The sequence below is a fragment of the Erythranthe guttata genome, chromosome 10, assembly GCF_056151865.1.
Source record: "Erythranthe guttata isolate IM_541 chromosome 10, IM_541, whole genome shotgun sequence".
In the NCBI taxonomy this organism is placed as follows: Eukaryota; Viridiplantae; Streptophyta; class Magnoliopsida; order Lamiales; family Phrymaceae; genus Erythranthe; species Erythranthe guttata.
The window spans coordinates 12,967,605-12,994,205 of record NC_142542.1 but is presented as its reverse complement, the minus strand read 5'-3'; the positions used below and the strand labels follow the sequence as shown (position 1 = coordinate 12,994,205).

At 36.3% G+C, this 26,601-nt stretch overlaps 2 protein-coding genes and 1 long non-coding RNA gene across 3 annotated transcripts; 1 reads left to right on the top strand and 2 right to left on the bottom strand.

The window, feature by feature from the left end:
- The first annotated feature begins 5,782 nt into the window (after positions 1–5,782).
- On the top strand, positions 5,783–8,253 carry LOC148767561 (uncharacterized). The gene is made up of 2 exons (XR_016034090.1): positions 5,783–6,410; positions 7,707–8,253. It is a non-coding gene; the product is annotated as an uncharacterized LOC148767561 (long non-coding RNA).
- A 5,832-nt stretch (positions 8,254–14,085) lies between these two features.
- Positions 14,086–14,532, bottom strand: LOC148767560 (secreted RxLR effector protein 78-like). Its single transcript, XM_088824671.1, has one exon. The coding sequence runs from the start codon at positions 14,530–14,532 to the stop codon at positions 14,086–14,088; it is 447 nt and encodes a 148-aa protein (XP_088680797.1).
- A 264-nt stretch (positions 14,533–14,796) lies between these two features.
- Positions 14,797–17,021, bottom strand: LOC148767559 (uncharacterized). The gene is made up of 4 exons (XM_088824670.1): positions 16,499–17,021; positions 15,738–16,077; positions 15,202–15,692; positions 14,797–15,146 (listed from the first exon to the last, which is right to left on the bottom strand). The coding sequence occupies exons 1-4, from the start codon at positions 17,019–17,021 to the stop codon at positions 14,797–14,799; spliced, it is 1,704 nt and encodes a 567-aa protein (XP_088680796.1).
- Positions 17,022–26,601: the final 9,580 nt, after the last annotated feature.

The following is a 26,601-nucleotide window of genomic DNA, read 5'->3' as shown; positions in this document are numbered from 1 at the left end:
GACCTTCATATTGACACTTATGAGTTCTTTATAGCTTCTGCAACCAACTTGAATATTAAGCAACAACCTCAAACAGTAGTCTTCTCCCTTCCCTGGAAGAACATTATTAAGTCTTCCGATCGAAAATTCTTTTTTTTTTCGTTGCTCCCATGACATAGGCTCATCATAGTAAATGAAGTATTGTGGGAAATCCGCGTACTTGATTGATTTGGCTTCCGGAAACCGTTTGTTTGCCACAAACCATACTAAGAACATACTTTGTTTGGTAAACGGTCTATTGACTACATTATGCAAATGTTGATTTTCATGATAGACAACCATTTGACAATCAGGTAGCTGGAAGCTCAAACGAATCACGGTGGATCTCTGTAATGAATATCAATCCCAAACAACCTCCAACTGGTCTCGCATGCAGATAAGTACCTGCAAAAATATTTTAAAAATATATAAGAAAATGAAATTCACATTAGTTGAAGTAAACATGATTTATTTTTTAAACAATATATAATATATTGTGAAAAGAAATGAATATATACACGAATAAACATTAAGTCAAAAAAAGATTAATTTTAACGATAAAGTAACATCATAAGTCGAAAATATACCTATAGTCGTAGTACATCTTTATCTCATCGCTTATTTGTTCACCGTCTCGTATTACGGGACTGATAAAATGCAGTTGTAACTCAATCATTGCGCTTATTGACATATTTGAACGGATACTTTATCGATTTGTTCTGGTTACAGAGCTCGTTGTTGATATGAGCTCTGTATTGAAACAGTAGAGAACGATTGTAAGGAACGGCGTTCCCATTGTCCAATATTGTTTTCTTCTTCATTACTATCCGACCATCTTCCCTTCTTCTATACGAATGGTATCTTTCAACATCGGCCTCAGTACATTGCATAAAAATTGAAGTGCCTGTCTAAATTAATTCATATCAACTTCAGTGCGTGTCAAAAATTTGCAATTATTATTTATAGATGAGTCTCCTTATTTTGGCATATAGCGTGGTCCTCTAAATTAAGGGAAAATTAGAGAAAACTCCCCCATCTAGGAAATATAGTTAAGGAAACACCCCCTCCCAAAAAACATTAGAGAAAACCTCGTTAGCTAATATTCCACCCAAGTGATATTTTCATAATTCCTAAACTACCCTTAATTGTCTATTATACTCTTTCAAAACCCTAATCTTATTTTTAATTTTCCATTCCGCTTTCTCGTTTTCAACTTTTCTCTCTTCTGTGTTTTTTTTCTCCCTGTTTTCTCCGGCAATCTTCTCCCCGCTGCTGCCGCCGTAGCCGGAAGATGGACAAAGGAAGAAGAGGAAGCACTCGTTGTCGGCGTGTGTAGGAAGAAGAAGAAGAACAGGCTGTTGAGAAAGAAAAGGAAGCACTCGTCGTCGGAGGAGAATCAACAAAAAATGTTGATGAAGGTATTTATTTTTTTTTACTTTTATTATTTTTTTAGTGTTGGATTATCATGTGCTCAGAAATTGTTTGTGGAGTGACCAACAATGGTTAACAAATACCTTTGAATCGTTCCTATTTTTTTTTTTTGTGGGCATTAAAATGCTAATTTGTGTTTTATTGTATGAATTATTTATTTTATTCTTGTTAGCTAGGGATTGATTGAATAGTGTGGTGCGGCGGTGTGGTAACGATGGGGAGGCCGATTTAGGGTTTTTTGGTGGATTAGGCGGATGACGGCGCGTGTAGAGAAATTCGCGCATACTGGAATCTTAATCGACTATGTACATGTTCAATAGTCGATTAAGCTAATCGACTATGCTCTGGTAGTCGATCAAGGTTGATCGACTCCAATTTTTTATTTTTTATTTTGGATTTTTTTTTTTATTGATTTCTATTGTATAAATCAATTATAATATTTGTATATCTTTTGTTTTTGTAAAATATAGTTGATTATGCATTTTTTTTTTTGGCAGTTGTGATTTTTTATTTAATTTGTAGTAGCAGATTCTTAATGGACTATTCTTCATGATAGTCAACTATACAACTTCTCTTCCCCACGTAAGTTGCTCTCCTTCAATTTCTCTTCTCAACCATACAACTTCTCTTCCCCACGTCTTCTCTCAACTTCCCAGGCAGTTTTTATTTTGCTCCACAACCATTTTTCCTCCACCACATCTCAGTTTCCATTATTTATCCATTATAGAAATTTTTTTGGTTTCAGAACTCCTCTTGAAGCACTTTTTATGTTGCGTTGGGGTTTTTTTTTTTTTTCCCTGAATATGTGTTTTTTTTCCGCACATTAATTTCTCCGTGTTTATTTTCACTGGTGTATTTGCTGGATATGTACTACTTTGCTCGAGTGCATTGTTTTTGCCGGATATGATTTTTTTTTCTTTTCCACATGTACAGTATTTTGTCTGCATTTGTTCTATCTTCTTGAGTCTTCTAGGTTAGTCACGTTCTGTAATGGTTATATATTCTTCTGCAATCTTCCTTCCTTGAATTTCCTTCTTTTTTTTTTCTTCTTTTGGTGCAGCTGTTAGTTTTTTTTTATGACACTGCCCGGTAAATTATTTTGGCTTCTGCAATTCTGGAAAATATTTTAATGTTCATATATTTAGAGTTTATTTGAGAAACCCTAGATTTTTTTGGGATACATTTTTTTTGACACGTAATCTCTCCTATTCTCCATAACCGTCTTCGAGCAACTGTAAATCTCATCACGTTTCTTCCTCACCCCCACTTCTTTTTCAGTTTTCCTTTTCCTTTGGGTCTATAAAGGATCGGCATTTGTGGACATCATCATTCACACATATCTTTTTGGAGATTCCCCTGCAGAAAATCTCTCTATTTTCTGTTGGAGTTAATGCACTTTCTAGAAGTGTATCCACATGCATGTACAATGTATGATAGGATACATGAATAGACAAATACATGAATACTTAGATACATGTATATCTAGGATTCATGATGAATATATTTAATATGATGCATGTACTACTTATGCCTATATTAGTATAAATAGGAGTAAGATTGTATTTGTAATTTAACATGTATTAGCAAGAGTAAAATATGTAGGAGATACGTACTCTTCAATTATTTCCTTGTTAATCTTGTTCACATATACTTCCGCAATATATCCAACATGGTATCAGAGCCCGGTTGATCATACTCAACTGGGGCGTTAAAAAAAAGAAAAAAAAAAAAAAAAAAGGGAACACGAATCCCTGCCTTCGAAAAAAAATCGTTGAATCAGTTGATCACGCATTCAATTGATTGAAGATTGAAGAAAAAAAAAACCCAAAGGCAATACGTATCCCAAATCAAATCAAGAAGGAGATTTCATGGCAAGTTCCAGAATCCCTCAGTGAATCAAGAAGGAGATTTCAATGGCAAGTTCCATAACTCCCTCAACAATCTCTTCCCATCTTTGCTGGAAAAATTTTGTGCAAAGATTGAGTAGAAGGAGCAAATTAGAAACTTCCATGTGGAGTTGTAAAAAAAAAAATGTATCCCCCATGTAGTATTTGCAAGTCAAACCACTTGGAGAAGGATGGCAACCACAAAAGGCAAACCCCAATGCACAAACTAAAAAAAAAAAAGGTTTGGACATTTGGAAGAGTATTGTCGATCGAAAAAAAAAAACAACACCAAGAAAATTACTTCGAAGAAAACGAAGAATATTTGTTTCTTTTTTTGCTAGTCAATTTCCAAAAGAAGAAGAAGACTGCAAATTCGAAGAATCTTGGAGCTGAAGACGAAAGCACATTAAGAAGGAGTGTTGGAGTTAATGCACTTTCTAGAAGTGTATCCACATGCATGTACAATGTATGATAGGATACATGAATAGACAAATACATGAATACTTAGATACATGTATATCTAGGATTCATGATGAATATATTTAATATGATGCATGTACTACTTATGCCTATATTAGTATAAATAGGTGTAAGATTGTATTTGTAATTTAACATGTATTAGCAAGAGTAAAATATGTAGGAGATACGTACTCTTCAATTATTTCCTTGTTAATCTTGTTCACATATACTTCCGCAATATATCCAACATTTTCCCGGTTATTCCAAAATTTTTTTAATATGTAAGCAATGTTTTCTATATCATCAACCAAATATCTTACTCTCTACACAAAATTATATACACAAATATGTAAGCAATGTATATATTTCAAATGTATTTTAGTTTTATTGGGGCTGAGCCCCAGAAAAAATTATTGTTTTTCTTTTCTCCATCAAGATGTAGTCTTTAGCAAATATAATTCTATATTTGGTTAATATAGAACCGCGATGAAGAGGTTCTGAGTATATAATTTTTTTCTTTCGAAAAGATGTATTATTTGGTTCATCCTTCAATATATATTGTGAAAACAGGTAAGTTACTAAATGAATTTTTTTTGCGGTGTAAAAAAAATTCAGGCGAGATATTGTGGATTTACTTAGTATGATAGGAAAGTTAAAGAAGAAACTATAATCATCAATTAGTAGCAGTGATAGGTTTAGATTTCTATTATTTGATTTATGTCAACACCTTTGAGAAGTTTGTGAATATATGGTTCTTTTTTTTAACAGTACTGAAATAAGGGGTCTGATTTTGTTGTTTTTGTTTTTCTTCCGTACAGCTACTTGGCTTTTACAAGTTTCGAATACATTAACTATCGTTGTGCGGAATTGAGTTATCGCTCAAAAGTCTTCTGAGAGAGCTCTATGGATCAGCTCCTGGGCGGGCAAACGGGAATTTCGATTTTTTGAATATTTATTTCTAAAATTTGTAAATATTTACTTTTACAAACTTTTACATATAACTGTGGTTGTTGGTTTACAACAGCTAAGCCAATAATTCTTTTTTATATTATTTTAAAATGTTATTTTTAATTTGTATAACTATATTTATTTTTATTTTCTAATAGTTTTATTCTTAATTATATAGTTAAACTATACAATTTATCACCGTGCATCGCACGGGTAGAATACTAGTATATATATATATATATATATATATATATATATATATATGTATATATATATATATATATATATGTATATATATATATATATATATATGTATATATATATATATATATATATATATATATATATATATATATATATATATATATATATATATATATATTAACTTACCTAGACCTCACGTTTTCCACACAACTGTATCAATTTTCGAATCAGTTATTGTCTAAAACAGAAGTATGAAGTAAACTTATTGAATTTTTATAAAACTAAAAAGTAAAACATATCAATTTTACAATGTTTGGGTTTGATTCAGTTTCGAATTCACTTTGTTCGTGTTCGTGTTCTTTCTCTTTTTTTTTTTTCCGATTTGCATGGTAACTTACAAAATATTACAAATAAAACATACATTCAAAATCAGAACTATACGAGAGCCTCCGGCAAATGCCGTCCAGCTTTTCGATCTTTCGTCTTTCTCCTTGACATATGAATTAATTTAGATCTGATGGAAATTTCGGAAGAATAAGTCCGCAATTGTTTCAAACTAAACAAAATTCCGAAAAATTAATAGTTAGACATCGAATTCGAATCAAATTTGAATGAAATAGTGTAAACCATAATTAAATTTCGGATAAAAAGTTATTCATTCATGTGTGAAAAAATTTAAACCATACATTCTTATAATCTCTTATCCGATCTCCTTCTCGGCCACTCATCCAATTCATTAACAGTCGTCCACTCATTTCATATCTAAATATCCCCTCCTGCTAAGCTATAAGTGGTTCCATATTTTTCATTATCTCTTTGTGTACCATTTACCTAAACCCTATAAAAATAACTCAAATAATGTTTATATAGATATATATAGTCAGTGGCGTATCTAGTAGTGGGCAAGGGTGTGCAGCTGCACACCCTTGGTTTTCAGAAAAAAATATTTTTTTATATATATCATATATAGCATTAACTGTAAAAATTTTAATTGTTTTGGTAGTTCAAGTTGCAAGGCGTGTTCACTTCACATTATGAAGTGCAGGGTTCGATCCCCAATCTGCTAGATGGTTCTTTAGTTTTTTTTTCTTTCTTTTTTTTCTTTCTAATTTCCAAGAAATGCATATTTTTGTACCCTATAACTCTAATTTCTTTAATATTTTCATCAAATTTTCCTAAAATTTGCAAATAATTTTTTTTTTTTATTTTAAATTTTTACATATTTGTATTCTTTTGAGCTTATACTATTAAAAAAAAGTTCGGGGGCGCTGCCCCCGAACCCCCGAATTTTTTCGTCCATCATATTTAATAAATATTATTTAATTTTTTTTTATTATACTCACTTTCGAACACCCTTTGCGGAAATCCTGGATTCGCCACTGTATATAGTATCGGCAATTGAGCCGGGCCTATCCGAAGCTCGATGGCTCGCAACAAATTTATTTGAGCAGAGCCCGATTAATTGTGAGTCGGGTCGAGTTTGAGATTTTTTATTAGACCCGATTAAACTATGGGCCAAGTTTGAGCTTATCATGGCTCAGCCCAAATAAAGCCCGACTAAGTTAATATATATATATATACACACGAGTGGATGGAAACAATCAACAACTAGTAGGAATTAATTCATAAATTTTATTGAAATCAATCTTGAGAATATTAAAAGTTTTACTAACTTAAAACTTAAAAAATACTAACATCTTCTTCATATAAAACCTAGCTAGTATATGTAAAACCCTTGTTTACACTGTCTTGCAAAAGTCACGTTTAGGGTTTCTCTAGATATATTACGAATGGACTTAATCTTAATTTTATCTTTGTTTTTGACTTTCAATGAGTATTCTAGATATAAGTTTTATCTTAAATATCACTGATTTTTTTTTACTTTCAATGAGTATTTTTAACTTATTTTAAGAATAAGTGTTGAGTGTAGATAGGGGTGGAAATCGGACGGAATGGATCGGAAATGCCTTTTTCGGAATTTTTTCAATTTTTTTCGGAAGTTAGAAATAGGTTCCAATTTCCGTTCCAAAAAAATCGGAATTTCAAAATCCATTCCAATTTCGGAATACCTCAGAATCGGCGGAATTTTGGAATTTTCGGAAATTGCATTAATTCTTAATTTTTTGTTCCAAAATCGGAAATAATGGTAATTTTAAGTATTTGTTTTTTAATATTTTCGTAATTTTCCGGCAAAAGGCAAGAATCCAAAGCAAAGGTCAATAAGATGAAATGTAAACACTTGTAAAAACAACATAATCTGTTTTTCAAAGCAACCATAGTTCTTGCAAAACATGAACAGAAAAACAATTCAAAAATACAATATATATATATATATATATATATATATATATATATATATATATATATATATATATATATATATATATATATATATATATATATATATATATATATATATATATATATATATATATATATATATATATATATATTTCGGAAATACAATCGGATCGGAAATCGGAATTTCCAATAATTTTATATGTAATTCCAATTCCGTTCCAAAAATAATCGGAAAAATTGGAAATCGGAATATCAGAAATCGGAATGAAAAAAAGTGTTCCAAATTCGGATATTTTCGGATCGGAATTGGCGGAATTCGGAAATTCCGTTCCAATTTCCACCCCTAAGTGTAGATTTTACACACAATACGTTTACTTTACGTGGATCTTTTGTTGAGTTAATTATATATGTGCTTTAATTGATTGATTTTGTGTTTTATACGTGAAAAACGAGAATTAGGTGTCCATGAAGGAAAAAATAACAAAAAGAAAGGAAAAAGTTGCAAATAAGGAAACAAATCAAATTGGAAGAAGGAATCTTGCCACAGCTTTGACAGTGTCCACCATTTCAAGCATATCTCTCTCATACGAACTCCGAATTAGGTGATTTTTGCGGCATTGGAAAGCTAATTTCAAGGGCTACAATTCTTATTTACACAACATTCCAAAATTCGAACTCCAACATGGCACAAATCGACGAAAAAATCCTGATGGGGGCAAGTGGCGGAAATTGATTCCTATTGGGTTTCCACTACTTCCTTATCAAGAAAAGCCTATAAAAGCAACAAATCTCTACACCATAAGCACGAAATTTTACACCACAAAACGCGGAGAACGAAGATCAACGAAGACTCAAGCATAGTTTTTCTTACTTATTTTATTTATTCTATTTTGCTTATCATAAGAACTACGAGTAGCTAAGCTTTTAATTTAGGATTTTATTGGAACCCTATGTGGTGATTCAAACCTATTTTTCTAATATTATGCAAGTTTAAATTCCATGATTATTTCTTCTATTTGATCTTATTTAGCGCATGAACCTAGCTAATTTATGTTGCTATGTGTTATTGTTAGAATTGATTGACATATCGTTTTAATAATTAGAACGGGGATAGAAGAGCCTTCGAGTAGTTTTCACCGGATGAGTGTGTCAATTGCATGTATTATCGTAGACATACAGATAATACCTTAGGTAGCCGTTTACGAGACTTGTTATTTAATGCTTTATTCATAATTGGTTTGCATAGACATATAATGAATCGTTTATGAATAATAGACTCATAATACACGCGATAGCGGGTTATGAGTAACTGAGTGTCTTGGGTTAATAATCGGGAATCGTAACTTGCATGATAGAGGTTTAATTGGGTGATGAATTATCGAATAGGGGGAAGATAAAATCCTAGATCCGTTTTTATATTGATATTTTCTCGTGATTATTTGCTTTCTTAATTAGTTTAATTGTTTAATTGATTTAAATTGACAAACTTGCGTAGGCTGGATAAAAATCATAATTGTTAGAATTTGGTACTTAGGATTAGGTAATTTGAGTATTCCCTGTGGGGTCGACATCCGACTCTCACGAGTCCACTTTTACTACTTGTTTGCGATACGTGCACTTGCGTGTTAGGTATTTAGCCCAACAATAAATTTGTAAAATATTTAATTTATATCACTAGCAGAAAAAATGTTTTTTACTGCGACCATTAACCGTAACAAAATGTATCAAATTCGTAGTAAAAAGGTTTTTATCATATACGAGCATGACAAAAATTTTGCTATGGTAAATGGTCGTAGCAAATAGCTATGGTAAAATCTAGCATTTATTATGACTCCAAAATTGTCCTGTAGTGAAAGATATTTTTTGTTACGACTCCAAGTTATTTTTCTACTAATGTATATTGCCCGATATAAATTCGAAACCTGAAAAAATACGTAAGCTGAGTTTGAGCCTATAAACACATGACCCGATGGTATATGAGCTAGAACTGACCCAAGCTCGTCTCAGCCCGATTGCCAGCTCTAAATATTCAAATTATGAACTATCCACGAAAAGCAACTATAGAAACCCTAGCTATTTTAACAGGATTTGTATAGGAAATGCTCCTCTCACAGTCCTTGGCTTATTCAACGTGGATCAACACTCTTCCTTTGCTCTAAAAAGATCATTTGCATCAACTCTTTATATGGGACCGGAGGTCGGTTTTGAGGGGAGGCGAAGTAGGCATGTCGCCTAGGGGCCCCAGAATTTTTATGAAAATTTGGGGCCCCCAAATATTTTATTTACACTTTATATATTAGTACTTATTTTTAAAAAAATTATTATACATAATATTTTGGAACATCAGTTCTAAAATAAATTTAAATTAAATGATCAATAGATTTTTTGCAATTTTTTTAACTTTGGAGCCCCTAAATATTAAAATTAGAATATCTTAATTGTTTATTTATATTCTAAAATAAGAATCAATATTCATTAGTGTATTCAAGTTTATAAATATTTATGAAGTCTATTAGCTGTAAAGATTATACGTCACGGGGGATGTGAACCAGCAAATCATATTGTCAATTTTGAATTTTTTTCCATATTCTTAGCTACTTTATATTCATACATTTCAAAAAATATTTCGGGGGCACCGGCCCCGAACCCCCATAATCTTTTATTTTATAATTTTTAGAAAATATTATTTATATTTTTTTAATACATTCAATTTCAAACACCCATTAATAAAAAAAATGGTTTATCAAATAGGGGCTCATGTTTTCAGTTGTTATTTAAACCTCGCCTAGGGCCCCCGAATTCTCAGGAACGAGTCTGTATGGGACGGCGACTAAAACATCCGCCACCAAATGTTCTTAAGAACAACTAAAATATAAAAATATTTAATGGTTAAAATAATCGTAAGCAGAGGGGAAGTCAGTGTAGGGTCAGTGGGTTATGCTTCCCCCCCCCCCCCCCCCCCCCCCCCCCCCCCCCGAAATTGTAACTTTTTTATTACTATATATGTGTATGTATAGTTTTTTTGGCTTGCATTGTTTTCCTATAGGATAAAGAAGTTACGAATTGTGACTTGGAACTACAGGCAAATTCACCATTGGGAAGTGATGAACTCAAGCCATCATCAATTATAAAAGTATCTACGGTATTACGCCTTTATATATTAAGTCCACCATATTTTTATTATTTAGTGCACCTAAAATCCAAATAAATGCAAAAAAAAAAAAAAAAAAATAGTTACTTTTCTTTTGTTATCTACTGGTTTTTTAACGTTATTTGTTAATGCATATTCGGCCCCCCAGTGATGAAATCATGGTTTCGCCACTAAGTGACAAGCTCCAATGCATATTTAGCACCCCAGTGATGAAATCATGGCTTCGCCACTCAGTGACAAGCTCCGCCTAGCGACCGTTGACAAAGGGATTTGAATATGGGTCAATTGACAAAGGCTCACCTGCTCCAACCACTAGGCCATATAGCTCAGTGACAAGCTCCACCCAGCGACCGTTAACAAAGAGATTTGAACCTGAGTCAATTGACAAAGGCTCACTTGCACAACGATATATTCAATTGTATAACTTATGTAAAACAAAAATTAAACATACCCTCCCAAATGAAATATAACTTTAAAAACTGAAGTCGGAATGGATCGTTTAATATCTAGTTCTGCAAATAGTTCACTTCCTTTTCTCTTGGTTTTGATATTTAAGAAAGGGGAAATATGCAATATTGCCTCATTTAGAAAATATTTTGAATTAAACTCAATTGACTTTAAAGACTTGTCTCATAACCCAAATCCCAATCTAAATTGGTGAGACCCCCCTTACCAGACATGATAACTAAAGTGCCCCTATGTGTTAGGGTTTTAATTATATTTCCTCGCTCTCTGTATCCCCTCACGTTCACTCTCTCTCTCTCTCACGTTAACTCTCTCTCTGGTTCTCTCATAATCTCTATTTTCTCTTTTATTTTCTTCTTCTTCTTTGCAGATATCTCTCTCTCTCTCTCTCTCTCTCTCTCTCTCTCTCTCTCTCTCTCTCTCTCTCTCTCTCTCTCTCTCTCTCTCTCTCTCTATTTTCTCTCTTTTTTTTTCTTCTTCTTCTTTGTAGATCTATAAACCGCCGCCGCTCGCCTTCGAGATTCACACCAGCGTCGCTGCACTCCTCCCTCCTTTTCACACCACCGCCATTATACACTCACCCAACCACCGAGATCACAGCCGCCCCGCCGCCTAGGGTTCTGCCGTCAAGACTTGCTACGATGTCAAACCACCCCAAAAACTCATGTTGTCGCCTCCTACACATCACACCACCTCTCTTTCGTTATTTTTGATTTTTTTTTCTTTTTTTCTCTCTCCAGATCCAAAGCCGCAGCATCAACGTGATTATAGTCTTGTTCGAATATGACTATTCAATTTTTTTTTTCTTTTTTTTTGTCTTTATTTATGTATTTTTCGATTTCTCCTTTTTTTTCAAATCTGAAAATACAGTTTCAGATCTAAACAACAGTAGTAACATGACTATAGTCATATTCGAATAGGGCAAATTACGGCCACCCCCCTGAGCTATGGTCAAATTACGAAAACCCCCCTCATGTTAGGGTAATTACAGCCACCCCCCTCAACTATGTATTTATCTTACGAAAAGACCCCTCCAGAGGTAAATTTAGGGATGTTAATTCAGTAAAACCGGACAAAAATTTCGGTACGCCAACATTTCATACCGTTTACCGAACTAAATATACGATTTGGTTCGGTAAATAATCGAATTACATAATTTTTACGTAAAAATATTTAAAAGGAGGGGGGTGGCTGTAATTATCCAAACAAGAGGGGTTTTTTCGTAATTTGACCATACATTAGGGGGGTGGCCGTAATTTTCCCTATTCGAATATGACTATAGTCATATTTATGTATTTTTCGGATATGACTATTGTTGAATATGACTGTAGTCATATTCGAATATGTTCTATCTTCTCGTTTTCATGTTGACTTCTAATAACTAGATTCAAATTGTGATTTTTTGTGTGGATGTTGATTGGATTGTTTTCGTAAATAATAGGGAATCTTCGTTGTTTCATATAATTTGGTGAACATGACTATACCACACTATATAATCGGAATTGTTAAGTTGAAAAAGTGAAAAAACTGCAATATAAAAAAAAATATGACTACAGTTAATATAGTCACATATAGTCATATAACCAAATTCCATCATTTATGTCGGGTTAATTCACTGCAATCCTGGCTGCTTGCGTTTCTCCATCAACTGGTTGCGGTCTGCCCATGAACTGTCGGACTTGCCAGTATACACACCTCCCTCCAGAGTCACACGCCAGAAGAGAAACCTGATAGAAATCCTGACCACGAGGGAAGGCCGCATCGACGTTAGGTTTGATCGTACCAAGAGGAGGAGGGGGCCATGTTGCTCTATGCGTTTGTACAACCAAATGCGGACGGAGTAAATGGTTCGCTTGAGAATAGGATTCGATGAACGCCGTACTTCAAGATACAATGTCCGTCGAGACCAAGAAGGTGCCGTCATGTAGAAGTTGGTTCCGCAAAAACCATGCACTCCAGGCGGTAATGGCGGCAAGAATTAGGGTGTCGGAAAAAAGATCTTTTTTCCACTTGAGTATAAGCTGCCATATTGTAGCTTGAGTGTCGAGGTCAGGGAGGACAAAAGGAGCAGTCGACCACACTTCCCGCATTCCGGAGCAATCTTGAAAAGCATGTACTACGGTCTCGGAGTGAAAGCCACAACGTGGGCACGTTGGCGAAGTCGTAACTTTTTGTCGGAATAAGGCTACATTAGTTGGTAAAATGTTCGAGCAGGCTCTCCATAAGAACACTTTTATTTTATGTGTAATCTCAAGTTGCCAAATCCATTTCCAATGGAGATCCGAAGCATCCCGTGAGATTGTTGCAGCCGACCCACCATGTCCTATTCCGTTACCTCTCGATTAAAAGATCAAATGATAACAACTTCGAACCGTGAACTTGCCCGAATGTGCATAGTGCCAAACCTACAGATCCGTACAATTCGTTCTTCCAACAAGGACTTCGAAAATCCTATGGTGGTCAACCGGCCAAAAATTTGTGGCTATCAAATCAGCGTCCCAACTAGTTCCATTTGAATCCAATACGTCAGCTACTCTATTAGGAAAAGGGGAGGAAGGTGACCGCTTAGTAATCATGTGGAAATTTCCATCATCCCTCAGCCAAGGGTCGCCCCAAGTAGCCGCGTCAGCTCCATCTCCTATGCGTTTGCGCAGACCTGCAAGAAGGAATGGTCTGGTCTTCAAAATACTTTGTTACGTAGCCGAGGGGCGGGTGCTCGTCGTGGCGTTGAGAATCTTTGTCAGGAGAATGGACGGATTGATCAAAATTCGCCACACTTGTTTTGCCAGTAGCGCCAAATTGAAACTCCTCATATCCGGAACCCCATCCCACCCGGCTTTTAGGTATGCACAACCTCTGCCAGGAAACCCAAGCCATTTTTTTGCTCGTTCCGGAATCCCACCAGTAACGTCGGATTGCTGCATCAATGTCCCGAATGATCCCAATTGGCAAGGCGAAGCAGCTCATTACGTAGGATGGTATTGCCTGCAGCACTGCTTTGATAAGAACCTCTTTGCCTGCTTGAGATATTTTTTTCTCCCCCCACCCACGAATTCTTACCCATACTCGCTCTCTCAAACTTACAAATATTTCTTTCCGTGTTCGTCCAAGTGTTGCTGGCATTCCAAGATATCATTCATGTTGAACAACAATCTGGAAGCCCAGAGTCTCTTGCGCCAATGTTGGAAGATGTGCAGGTGTCCGGGGACTGAAACTCATAGTTTATTTGTCGAAGTTCAGCTCCTGGCCGGAGGCATGCATATACCGATCGAGGATAGATTTCAATGTTTGGACATTTGACTCAGAAACCCGACAGAACAGAAGGGTGTCATTTGCAAAATAGAGATTAGAAATAGTAGGGGTTGATGGGGCAATTTGGACCCCTTGAATATCGCCGCTTGCCACTACTACTTGAACCATCGAGATAAGAACCTCCGCGCAACAAATGAAGAGATGGGGAGATAGTGGGTCCCCCTGTCTCAGCCCTCGGGAAGGCTTAACAGATCCAAACTGAGCACCATTAAACAAGAAAGAGTAAGAAACAGTGGATATACAAAGCATAATAAGCTCAATAAAATGGGGCCAGAAACCAAGACGAGCTAGGGTTTTCCTCATAAACCTCCCCTCGAATTGATCGTACCCTTTGCTAATGTCAAGTTTAATAGCCATGTAATTAGAAGTTTGACTCGGGTTTGTCCTTATAAAGTAATTTACTTCGTAAGCGACCAGCACATTATCGGTTATAAGACGGTTCGAAACAAAGACTGATTGTGTTTGGGAATTTATGGTGATTTTAGACCCATGTTTGTAGACAACATTACATAGACTAAAAGGCTTATACTCTGGTGATTTTTTCTGGTTTTGCTGACTTAGGAATAAGAACAATAAAAGTAAATTTAAGGGCGTGGGACAGGTTTTTGTTATTAAGAAAGTCTAGAACACAGTCAGAGACACTGGATCCGATAATGTGCTAGTATTTTGAAAAAATAGAGCCGGCAAGCCATCTGGGCCGGTAGATTTCATAGGTGCCATTTGGGAGAGAGCAAGGGTTACGTCATCCGTTGAAAGGGGGAGCAAGAGCCTCTGGTTCATCTCCGCAGTCACTCTCGGTTCCACCGTTTGCAAGATCTCATCTATCTCTGGGTCCCCGAACTCAGAAGTCTGAAAGAAATTAGTGAAATACTCGGATATGATCGACTCGATCGCCCTATCCCCCGATTGCCATACCCCGTTTTTTGTCCTTCTGTTTATCGATTTGATTATTCTTTTTCCGATTGGTGGCCCTAGCATGAAAAAACATCGTGTTTCTGTCACCATCCTTCATCCAATGAGCCTTACCTTGTTGGCGCCAATACGTATCCTGGTCTCCATATAATGTTTCGACTGGCTCTCGAATGTGTCGGATTTCTTGACGGATGGCACTCGTCTGATCTCTTGTTTCTAGTAGTTGGAGCCGATCCTGAAGTTCATCGATCTGCCAGAATGGGCCCATCCTAACATCTCTGTTCCAGCTCATGAAAACCGTCCGGCAATCCATTATGCAGTTGATAAGTGACTCTACTGGATTCGACCCACTTTGGCCATGCCACGCTTGCCTCACAAGGCCCTCGCACTCCTCCCGGCGAACCCACATAGCCTCAAAACTAAACGGTTTCCGACGTCGTCCACCATTTCTGTGACTTCCACTGTGGAATTTCAGCAAGATCGGAGCATGGTCCAACCCTAGCAAGGGCAGGTGGCTAACGGCTGCCGTCGGAAAGAGATTCTTCCAACTGCCTGAAGCACGTACACGGTCCAACCTGCATCTAATAGTGCGCGGGTGCTCTTGTCTGTTGGACCACGTAAATTGAAAATCATCACCGCCCAAGTCTCACAGATGGCAATCAACCAATGTCGCCCTGAAATCTTCCATTAAGCTATGTATACGGTCCACGTCCCCTTCCTTTTCCGATTGGGTGAGAATTTCGTTAAAATCCCCTTCGACCGCCCACGGAAGTGAATTCTGAGTGCCCAAATTCCTCAAAAGATTCCATGTGCTATGTCTATGGTTGTTGTCCGGGTGACCATAAAATCTTGTGCATCGCCACTGAGGTTGGTCTATTCCGCCATTGACTATGACATCAATGTGATGCCGAGATAAACTCTGAAGAACGACGTCGATATCCTTAAGCCACAGCATAGTAAAGCCTCCCGATTTGCCTACTCCCTCAACTCCTACTCCAAATAGATTCCATTTATTTTTTAGATTATCAATATACCGTTGTGTTGCTTTCGTTTCGGAAAGGAACACAATTTGGGGGTTGTGTCGTCGGAGTATGTTCCCGATCGCATGAATTTTCAAGGGACCCCCAAGCCCTTGACAATTCCAGAATAGACAATTCATTGTGCGCGGCGGGACTACTCTGCAGTCGCCGCCGATGTGCTAGAGTCTTCATCCATCAGGTAGAGAGTAGGTTTCGTCGTTATCCGTTGTCCGTCAACATCACCCATCGATTCAGTTTTTTTCTTGCGAGATTTCCCTGTAACGTTCAAGATCTTTCGTGGACCCGAGTTACCACTGATTAATGGTTGCATTTTGATCGGATGAGTGATGAGTTGATTCTCTCGAAGATTGCAGGTACTGTATTTTCCTTGCCTCGCTGAATGTTGTTCTTTCCTCCTTGCCTAGAAGGCATACGAATGGCTTGGAGAGGTAGATCAGATTGTTGCTCGTCTTTGTTGGTCGAAGCCCGAAGCCACTGGCCAAATGGAAGTTGAGAGCCCGGGTCCACGAAGTCAGGCGCGTAGCGGCTCTCGCATTTAACTTCACTATGACCAACCTTACCACACAAGAAACAGAAGTTGGGAAGCCGCTCGTACGTAAACCCAATCCATACCTCCGACCCATCATTCCCGTGGAGGAATATCCCCCGTTTCAGACTCTGAATAATATTAATAGTGATTTTTACACGCACAAACCCTTGGTACTCGTCAGATTTCCTCGGCATAATTTCAACAACGTCACCCGCTTTCGAAGCTACTTGCCTCAAGATAGAGTCTGTCTGCTGACCATAGGGGAGATAATGAATTCGTAAGACAATCAGCATCTCACTAATCTCCACCGAGCGAGGATCTACTCCAACCGGTAAATTGCGGAACAGCACAGCATTTCGATCCATAATCCAGGGAGTACCTCATGTCGCAAACTTATAGTCGAGATGATGATTAAATTGAATCGTGAAAGTGTTCACTCTAACCGACTGAAAAATGCAGCCCTTCATCGAGTTAAGGATACGGAGGATGTTATGTTTGATTGTATGTCCAGCTATTTCGCTGTTAGACACCACTTGGCCCACAAGCATCAGGCCCCGGTTGTCATCGCCTCCCCCGTACGAATCACTGTTTAGAACCAAACCTTCCTCTTCAGCCGATGATAGATGCACCATGTTGGCCAAACCCGAAGTGATCTCATCCATGGGAACTTTCGGATCCGAACCAAGAGATAGATGAGATATTGTTATGTGTCCGGAATGGCTGCAGAATTCCGATGAGCGGCTGGGAAAACAAACGAGATAGAGAAAAATAAATGAAGCGATAAAAATGAAAGAAAATAACCGCACAAGTAAAAAACCCTAGTTAGGCAAACCCTAGCACAACTAAAATTACATAGCCGCCAAAGTCAAGCGCAAACCGTACGACCGAATCTGCGAGAGGATTTAGCAGAAAGAAAATCATAAAAGAATTAAGGACGAAAGAAGAAACAATCCACTGCCTCCCACTAGGAGAGATTATTCGACTATCACTGGGAGTTAATCTCACTACATAGTGAGTAGTTAATAATCATTTTTCTTTTCATCACGAGATCTTGATGGAAAATTTTGTGCCTATGATTTTTTGTTATTGGTTATATCTAACAAAATGTGAATTATACATTTTATTTTGGCAAAAACATATAATCGACTATGCAAAAATTTAAATAAACTACGAAGGGCATCTCTAAAGTTGAGTACTAAATACATAAATGTCATATATATTATATCATCTACTCCAACCATATTATCTATATTTTAACATTCTATTATATTTAATTATTTTACAACTATTCTACTATAACAAATATGTCTAATTAATTTAGAGTGGTGATATTTCCACCTTTAAAGTATCTCAATTCACCATTAAAAATTATAAAATATCATAAATACCCCTCAGATTTATAATCCACCACCCTTCCTTATATTCACTTAATCCTCATGTGTTCTAAGTTATTTCTATTCTCTTTTTTTTTTTTTTTTTGCAATGAAATATTTATTGCAAGATATTAAAACTTCCATATAAGATGACCTACAGTTTATGTTTTTTTTTTTTTCAGGAAATGAAATTATATTTAGCCAAACTAGCCAATTTCGGAGTAAGTTCAGAACCCTCCATACAAGCACTTAATTTATTTCTCAAAAAACGTGAATTGCTGCTCTTTTTGACATTCGAAAATATTTTTCTCTAACGAAAGTTGTTCACTTAAGGTGGTGAGGGTGAGATTTCCAATGAAAATGGTAGGATTTTTTTATGCATATTTTAATTAGTTTAGTGGTAGACAGCTTATAAATTTGTAAAAAATATAGGTGAAAGAAGAAGAAATGGGCAAAATAAGAAATATATTTAATTTGGTGGTGAAATAAGATATTCTGATGGTGGAAATAGCACGTCTTTTAATTAATTGTCATATTATATACATTTTTCTTCTTCTCTGCATTCTTCCGCTCTCAGCCCTAGGTTCTTTTTTTTCTCCCTCCAATTTTGAATTCCCTTTTTTGTTCTGTTGCTATCATATATCAAAATCTTCAATATTTTCTCTCAAACAAATTCACTTGAACTATTTAATGGCTCGTTTCTTTAACACTTTTTTCCATAATCCCCAAAATTTTGATGATGATGATGATATTAATTTTTTTGTTATACCTGTCGTTTCCCTAAAAGCTGAAGAAAATGCTATACAATAGCGACAATCACGACAAAGTGGGTCTATTCCTGGTCATTCTACAATTCATCGTGATAGAGAAAGAGGCCACCAGAGATTATGGAATCATAATTTTGCTACCAAACCAGTGTATCCTGAATATTTATTTTGTAGAAGATTCCGTATGACTCTTAAGTTATTTATCCGAATCCAATCTGCTGTTGAACCTCATGATAGCCATTTTGTGCAAAAAAAAAAACATGCTTGAGGAAATCCCGACTTGTCCTCTCTTCAAAAGATAACGGCTGCAATGCGAATGCTTGCTTATGGAGCTTCAGAAGATTCAGTAGACGACTATTCACGTATTGGAGAAAGTACGTCCATAGAGAGTCTCAAAAGGTTTGTATTTGCCGTTATTGCATTTTTTTCTGACGTATATAGAAGGTCACCAATAGATGATGATATTACATGATTGTCGGTGGTTGGTGAAAACCGTCGATTTCCTGGGATGCTTGGAAATATAGATTGTATGCACTGTAAATGAAAGAATTGTCCTATTGCGTGGCAAGGGATGTATATCGGGCATATCCATGAGCCGACAATTACTCTTGAAAATGTGGCTTCATATGATCTTTGGATATGGCATACATTATTTGGGTTGTCAGGAGTACTTAATGATATCAACGTTTTAGATCGATCTCCTATATTTTGTTAATTAGTTGTCGAACACACACCTCCTATTAACTACTCAATTAATGGACACAATTGTGAAATGGGGTACTACTTAGCTGATGCAATATATCTGAAATGGGCAATTTTATGAAAACAATTCCATGTCCTTGAGATAATAAGCAAAAATTGTTTGCGTTATCGCAAAAGTCAGCTAGGAAAGATGTGGAACGAGCTTTTGGAGTTCTATAATCACGTTGGGCTATAGTACGAGGGCCTGCCCGATTATGGAGGCGTATATAATAATGCACAATGTGATTATTGAAGATGAAACAGGTTCTTACTATGTGGAAGATGATTTTGCTTCAAGTTCGAAAATTGTGTTGTCACGGGATCACACACCAGAGGTTATGGAGTTTCTTGAAATTCGTAGTCGTATCATAAATGAACAAGCAATGTCAGATCCAATCAGACCTTGTTCAACATTTGTGGCTGAAATATGAAGGAGAATAAATTTTTTCTCTCTCTTTATGTTTGTTTTTCTAAATTAATATATTGCAGTAGTTAATAATGGTAGTATTATTATTTTCTTCTGTCATTGTAAACTTTTGTTTTGTTTTGATGTTTTATTCCAGTGCAGTTGTTTGATTGATTTTATTGCAGTAGTTGTCTTCAATTAATGATAATATTCGAACTTTATTCCATTGTAGTAGTTATCTTAAATGTTACGAAATTGTGTATATTTTGTAGTTATAACAAAATATATATATATATATATATATATATATATATATATATATATATATATATATATATATATATATATATATATATATATATTTTTTTTAATTCCATACAAACAACAAAATTATATGGACCTATCATACATACATATCCAACTAGAAATTTATAGACTATATTTAACAATATTTTTTCTTGAAATATGATGCTCTTGTCTCATCCATGTCACTAGTATATGTCATCATTATCATGTCTTCTCTCTTTTTATTCTCAAGATCAATATATTCTTCTTGAATACGTATTTGCTTTTTCGACCTTTCTCGTTTTCTACATTCGTTGTTTGCATACTCATTTTTCCACGACTCTAAAATCCTAACAGCACTTGAGTCTTGAACATGTTCTTTGTCCTTTTTTTTATTTTTAAGGTTTTCATTTGCACCTTTAATGCCGATTGGCCTCTCAAATTCACTGTTTTCAAAGTTATCGTCACCAAGATTAACGCTATCAGGAGTCGCAGGAGAAGAACTAGCATGACTTGCACCAATATGGTTTTTTGATGACTTATTGGAACGCTGAGTTGAAGTAGAAGATGTCCATCTTAGTTCACTTTTTTAATACATTCCAATAATGAAGAAACTCGAAATTTTTCTTCGTGGATAGCTTGAACAATTCTTTTGCTTTCAAAATATGTACAATGATGAAAACTCCTTATAATTATCCCATAAAATTATATTAGTATAATGTATACATAAAAGGAACAAAAGTTAAATATTATACCTTATCTTGTTCGGTCAGGCCGCTCTTTTGTTTTTGTTGAACTTGAGTGTAACATCCAAAGAATTTGGTAATGTCCTTGTTGACTAAGCCCCAACGACTCTAAATAGAAATTTGAGTTCGATCATAGTTTGTGTCACGCAAAAAATATTCATGGACTCTCTTCCAAAATGCATCTTGTTTTTGTTGATTTCCAATGGTTGGATCTTGTGACACATTGAGGTAACCAGATATGAGTAGAAAATTCTCATTAGTTGAGAAGTTCTGTTAACGACCACGTTTTATAGTTTTATTTTCATTTTCCATTGTGGCTTGTAATTTCTCACATGCTTTTGCACCAAAATTGTTAGGAAATATTTGTTCAGAAAATACATCCTCATCCTATAGCATATTTGTATATAATCTACTTTTTCCGGAAGCCATCTACACATGTATAGTAAAATTGAAGGATTTTTGTGGAACTTAGTTATAAAATTCCATTTGTGTAACTCATAATTTTACAGCTCAATAAAATATGTTCTTCGTTCTTTTCATTTACGAGTGAGGGTTTCAATCTTAACAAGTGGTATCAGAGCATTTTCTTGGAGATCGCGCACTCTATAATTCATGAAATGGCTAAGAACAATGCTCGGGTTGAGGCTATGAAGCAGCAACTAGCTACCATGGAAGAATAGACCAAGGCTTTGAAACAGCATGTAGCTTGTCTTTACAGTGGAAAATGATATTGCCGAGAAGATTGCAGAAGTAACTCATAGATTGGATCAACGATTCGATGAGATTGCGAAGAAATTGGAAGAATTTGGGCGGGTGATGCTGGGAAAGCGAGGAAATTAGCCATTACATGATGGAGGATCCACGTCTAATCACCAACACTAGTGCGAGGCAGAGGTGACACCACCCCATACACTATTCCCATGCACCGCATACTGAGAATCATTCCCCTCGAGACAGGTATGCCTAAAGGACCTAAGCTTGATTTTTCACGCTTTCGTTGTGAAAATCCTCGCGGTTAGATTCGTAAATGCCAGAAGCATTTTTATGTCAACAAAATGTCTGATCATGAGAAGGTACAATGTGCCTCGATGTATATATAGGGTAAGGGAGATCACTGTATATTGATTATTTGGAGGGAAGAGATCCAGTGGAATGGGCCACGTTTGATGAAATGGTGATGGAGCGATTTGGTGAGGAATAAGGTAACAGTTTAGTGGACAATTTCAACAAGCTTAGGCAAGTTGTAACTATAGAGTATAGTGAGAAGTTTGAGGAATTGAAAGCGATCATGATGTAAATGAGTTGAACTCTTTCAGTGATTTACTTCATTAAAAGCTATACTATTGGATTGAATAATGAGGTGAAGAACATGATGAAACTACTTAAATCAACTGCCCTTAAGATTGCTATTAGTAGGGTTACGCTTCAAGAGAGAAACAGTTGGTATAGCTGAATAGAAGCCTCAGAAACTTAAGCAAACCACTGTGTGTGGGTTTAAAATCTATCAACAGTAATGCGAGCGTTGCAGAAAAGCTACCCCCTGTGAACAAACTCTCCAATCCTGAGCTGGAGGAAAGGATGAGAAATAGCCTTTGTTACAACTGTAATGAGAAGTATACCTATGACCATAAGTGTAAGAGATTGTTCATAATCATGGTTGAAGATCCTCCAAAAGTTGAGACTGATGATGAGATTATTGTTGAGTTGAAAGAACCAAAACAACAACTCTATAAAATCTTAGTATATGCTTTGGTTGGCCAGGCTTCTATCAGCAGTATCAAATTGCCATGCACAACTTACAAGCAACATGTCTCCATTCTTGTGGATACAATACACATATTTTTTTGAATATTAACACGGTCAGGATATTGAACTACATTGTTAAACAAGCTACCCCAATGAATGTTAAGGTCGCAGATAGGAGGAAAGTTGGTCGTGATGCTAAATGTTCTAAATTCCAAGGGGATGTAGGCCAAGACTCTTTCCAAGCTGAGGTCAGACTACTTGATTTGGGTGGTTGTGACTTAGTTATTGGAGTGGATCTGTTGAAGTTCCTGGAACCAATCACTTTTCACTTCATCAAACAGTATATCATACTAGAAAAGGAAGGCAAAACAATCCAATTGCAAGGGCATCAACCTGAAGTATCCTTGAGAGCTATCATTATGGATAAATTAGTTCTCTACTTAAGAAGGGCAATGTGATTTGGATGTGTATACATGGTAGCTGGGGTAGATGAGGTTAATTCACCTTCTCAGTGTGCACCTGAATTGGAAGAGATATTACTGGAGTTTCCAAATGTATTCAAGCGGCCTACCTCTTTAGCTCCTAAAAGAGAAGCTGAGCACCTTATTACAATCAACCTGGCACGCCACCTTTTAAAATGCAGCCCTATAGAACCCCTACATAATGAGGAAAGAAATATAAAATATGGTATTAGGAAATGCTGCAAAGTAGCATCATACAGCATAGCATTAGTCATTTCTCATCTTTAGTTTTGTTAGTCAAGAAGGAAAAATGGCTCATGGAGATTTTGTGTGTATTATAGGAAACCTAATAAAATTACTGTTAAAGATGGCTACTCAATTCCTATTATTGATTACCTCTTAGATGAGCTTCAAGGTGCTAAGGTTTTCTCCAAGATTGTTTTGAGGGTTGGATATCACCAAATAATAATTAAAGAGGGGGATGTGCATAAAACTGCTTTTGTTACTACTTCTGGTCATTATGAGTTCAAAGTAATGAATTTTGGCCTTACCAATGCTCCATCCACCTACCAAGCTCTTATGAATGGTATCTTCACGGAGTTGTTGAGAGAATTTATACTAGTTTTCTTTGATGGCATTCTCATTTATAGCAAAGATTTGCTTTGCTCTCTCACCAAAATCATCTCACAGTAGCCTTATCCATTTTGAGTAAACATCAACTATGCCAAGGGATCAGAATTTAGTTTTGGACAGGTTCAGTTTGACTATCTTGGTCACATTATATCTAGTCAAGGAGTGGGAGAAGATCAAGAGAGTTTTGGAGTGGCCAACCCCTACAACTGTGAAGGATTTAAGAGGGTTTCTTCGTCTTACTAGTTATAAAAAAAAATTTGTAAAGGCATTATTGAATTATTGCTAGGCCACTTAATGAGTTGTTGAGGAAAGTTCAGCTTGGATGGTGTGAAGGGGCTGAGGAAGCTTTCCAACAACTCAAAACTGCCATGGCTAGCACTCCAGTTTTGGCACTGCCTGATTTCTCCAAGCCTTTTATCTTAGAGAGAGATGCTTGTTATTATGGTGTTGGTGCAGTCTTGATACAAGAGGGTCACCTTTTGGCTTATTTGAGCAAGACATTGAGCCCTAGAATCTTGGGTTAATCTGTTTATGAAAAGGAATTCTTGGTCATTCTCCTACCAGTCCAAATGTGGAGGGAGTGTCTTTTGCATGGCATCTTTGTCATCAGAGCTGATCAGAAGAGCCTCAAATACTTGTTTGAGCGAAAAATTTTACCCTTCTCCACCACAAATATCTCGCTAAGTTGTTGGGATTTAGCTATACCATTGGTATAAAAAGAGAGTGGAAAATAAAGCAACTGATTCTTTATCTAGAAGAGACTGTTGGGAATCGGGCACGTGTACCGGCGGAAAACAAAAAAATTTATATGAAAACGAATTTAACATGTAACTGCGTGCACAATTAGAGCAATTAATTGCGTACCTTCATGCTTCCAGCGCATATTACAAACATACATGCATATAATTAATTTGCTAAGGAAAAACATGTAACATGCTCCAAGTATATCACACATCATACATTAAACAATTTCACGAAATCATTTAAGTAAAATTCATACTGCATATATAAACATAGTAATTAATTGTGTTAAACTAATATATCTTAATTAATATCGGATCCTAAATTACCTCTTGAAGCGTGAGGCGAACTATCAGAATCGATGCAAACTGCCATGGAAACCAATTTGTGCAGTCGAGGAAAAGGGCAGCGGCGGCGCGTCGGGCGGCGCGTGCGGCAGTGGTTCGGCGACGGGGTCTCGGCAATCTGACTTTTTTGTCTTCCTCATCTCAGATTTCACCTCGTATACCGAATTTTACAGTTACGTCGCACTAGACACGCAAAAGTTAGAAAACATGGTAGAATAAAGAAAAAGGAAAAGCTACCGAGGTTTGGGCGGCGAGTGAGCACCGATTTCCAGAGGCGGCGGAATGGCGAAGGTGGCATCGGATGTGTGTGGAGCGGCTAGGGTTTTTCACTTTTGTGCAAGACCTATAAATCGTGTATTTATAGTGTCTTGTATACAAGTCCTAACATGCTTAAGTTGAACCGGCCCTAACAGCTTAAGCATGTTAGTCTTTCTTTGCTCGTTTCTCATAAACCAATGATCGGAAATTTATAACAATTATATTTTCGGAATCATTGAAACGTCCTCGTCGATACGAATACCAATTCTCGATTTCTAATTTCCAAAACTGGAAACCCTAATTTAGTAAACCTGCTAAATTTGGAAACTTCCCAATTTAGAAAGTTCACTAAGATAATCTCCTAGTTCTTTCCTTTTCTTATTCTCATTCATAATTCCCAATTATGAATGTTGGACTCAATCGTATTGACTTCCAATCATGCAAAGTTTAAACATTTTTATCTTTGACCGTTTATTCAATAAATTCGAGTACACAAGCAGTGTGACCCTCGATGGTTGAGGTGTAAGCTAGCCATGGGCCCACAACCCTTAGTGGTTTGAACTCGCCCCTAGAATTCTAATTAAGATGAAGCTCATTTCAACTTAATCACCCAACAAATCAAGATTGGCGTCTAGCAAATACGCATCATGTTTTCCTAGATACAAATGAAGTGCCTGCAAGAACCGTGTGATACAGTTAACGTACAGTACGATCCCTTCGGTGCATATGTCCCGATTGAACTAGAGGCATTGGTTCATCGAGACCTCCTTTATAGTTCAATAATTTTGCAAGCATTCTAAGTGTTGTAATCGGTTCGTGCATGACTTAGAGAATCACATTCCCTAATCATCACTTAGTCAGCTCTGACCAGAGACTTAATGATCACAAACTATGAGAACACAAAGGACATCCAAGACTATTCTAGCAATCGAATCCCCGACTACAATGCACAGACCACCCACTAGATTTCGGACTGCACGAACACTGGCTCTTGGGGCGGTTCTTGGTGGAACTCAAGGACAAGTCACGATACAGCTGGTCCTCTAGTGAAGTTACGGTGATGTTAGGGTCTTAAGTACTAATAGTATACAACTATACCATAGAGATCTCTAATTATTGAGAATCACTTAGAGATTTCTAGGATGAGGGAGTTTAGTGAACTCGTCAACTTACGAGCACCCACTTATGTGTGCCGATATCACAATACCGTTTACTAATGAAACGCAGTACACATATACTAAGTGCTAGTCCCTAATGGAAAAGGCTGATATCCTCATTGGTGGCGTAACCCGTCGACTAGGAACATGGTTTAACAGTTATATTACTTAAGTACATATCTCATGATCCTACTTAATCAAACATAAGTAATTATAATAACTGCAAGGACTATATCTATGCTTATGCAAGGGACAAAGATATAGAATGCCAAAAGGTGTTTTAT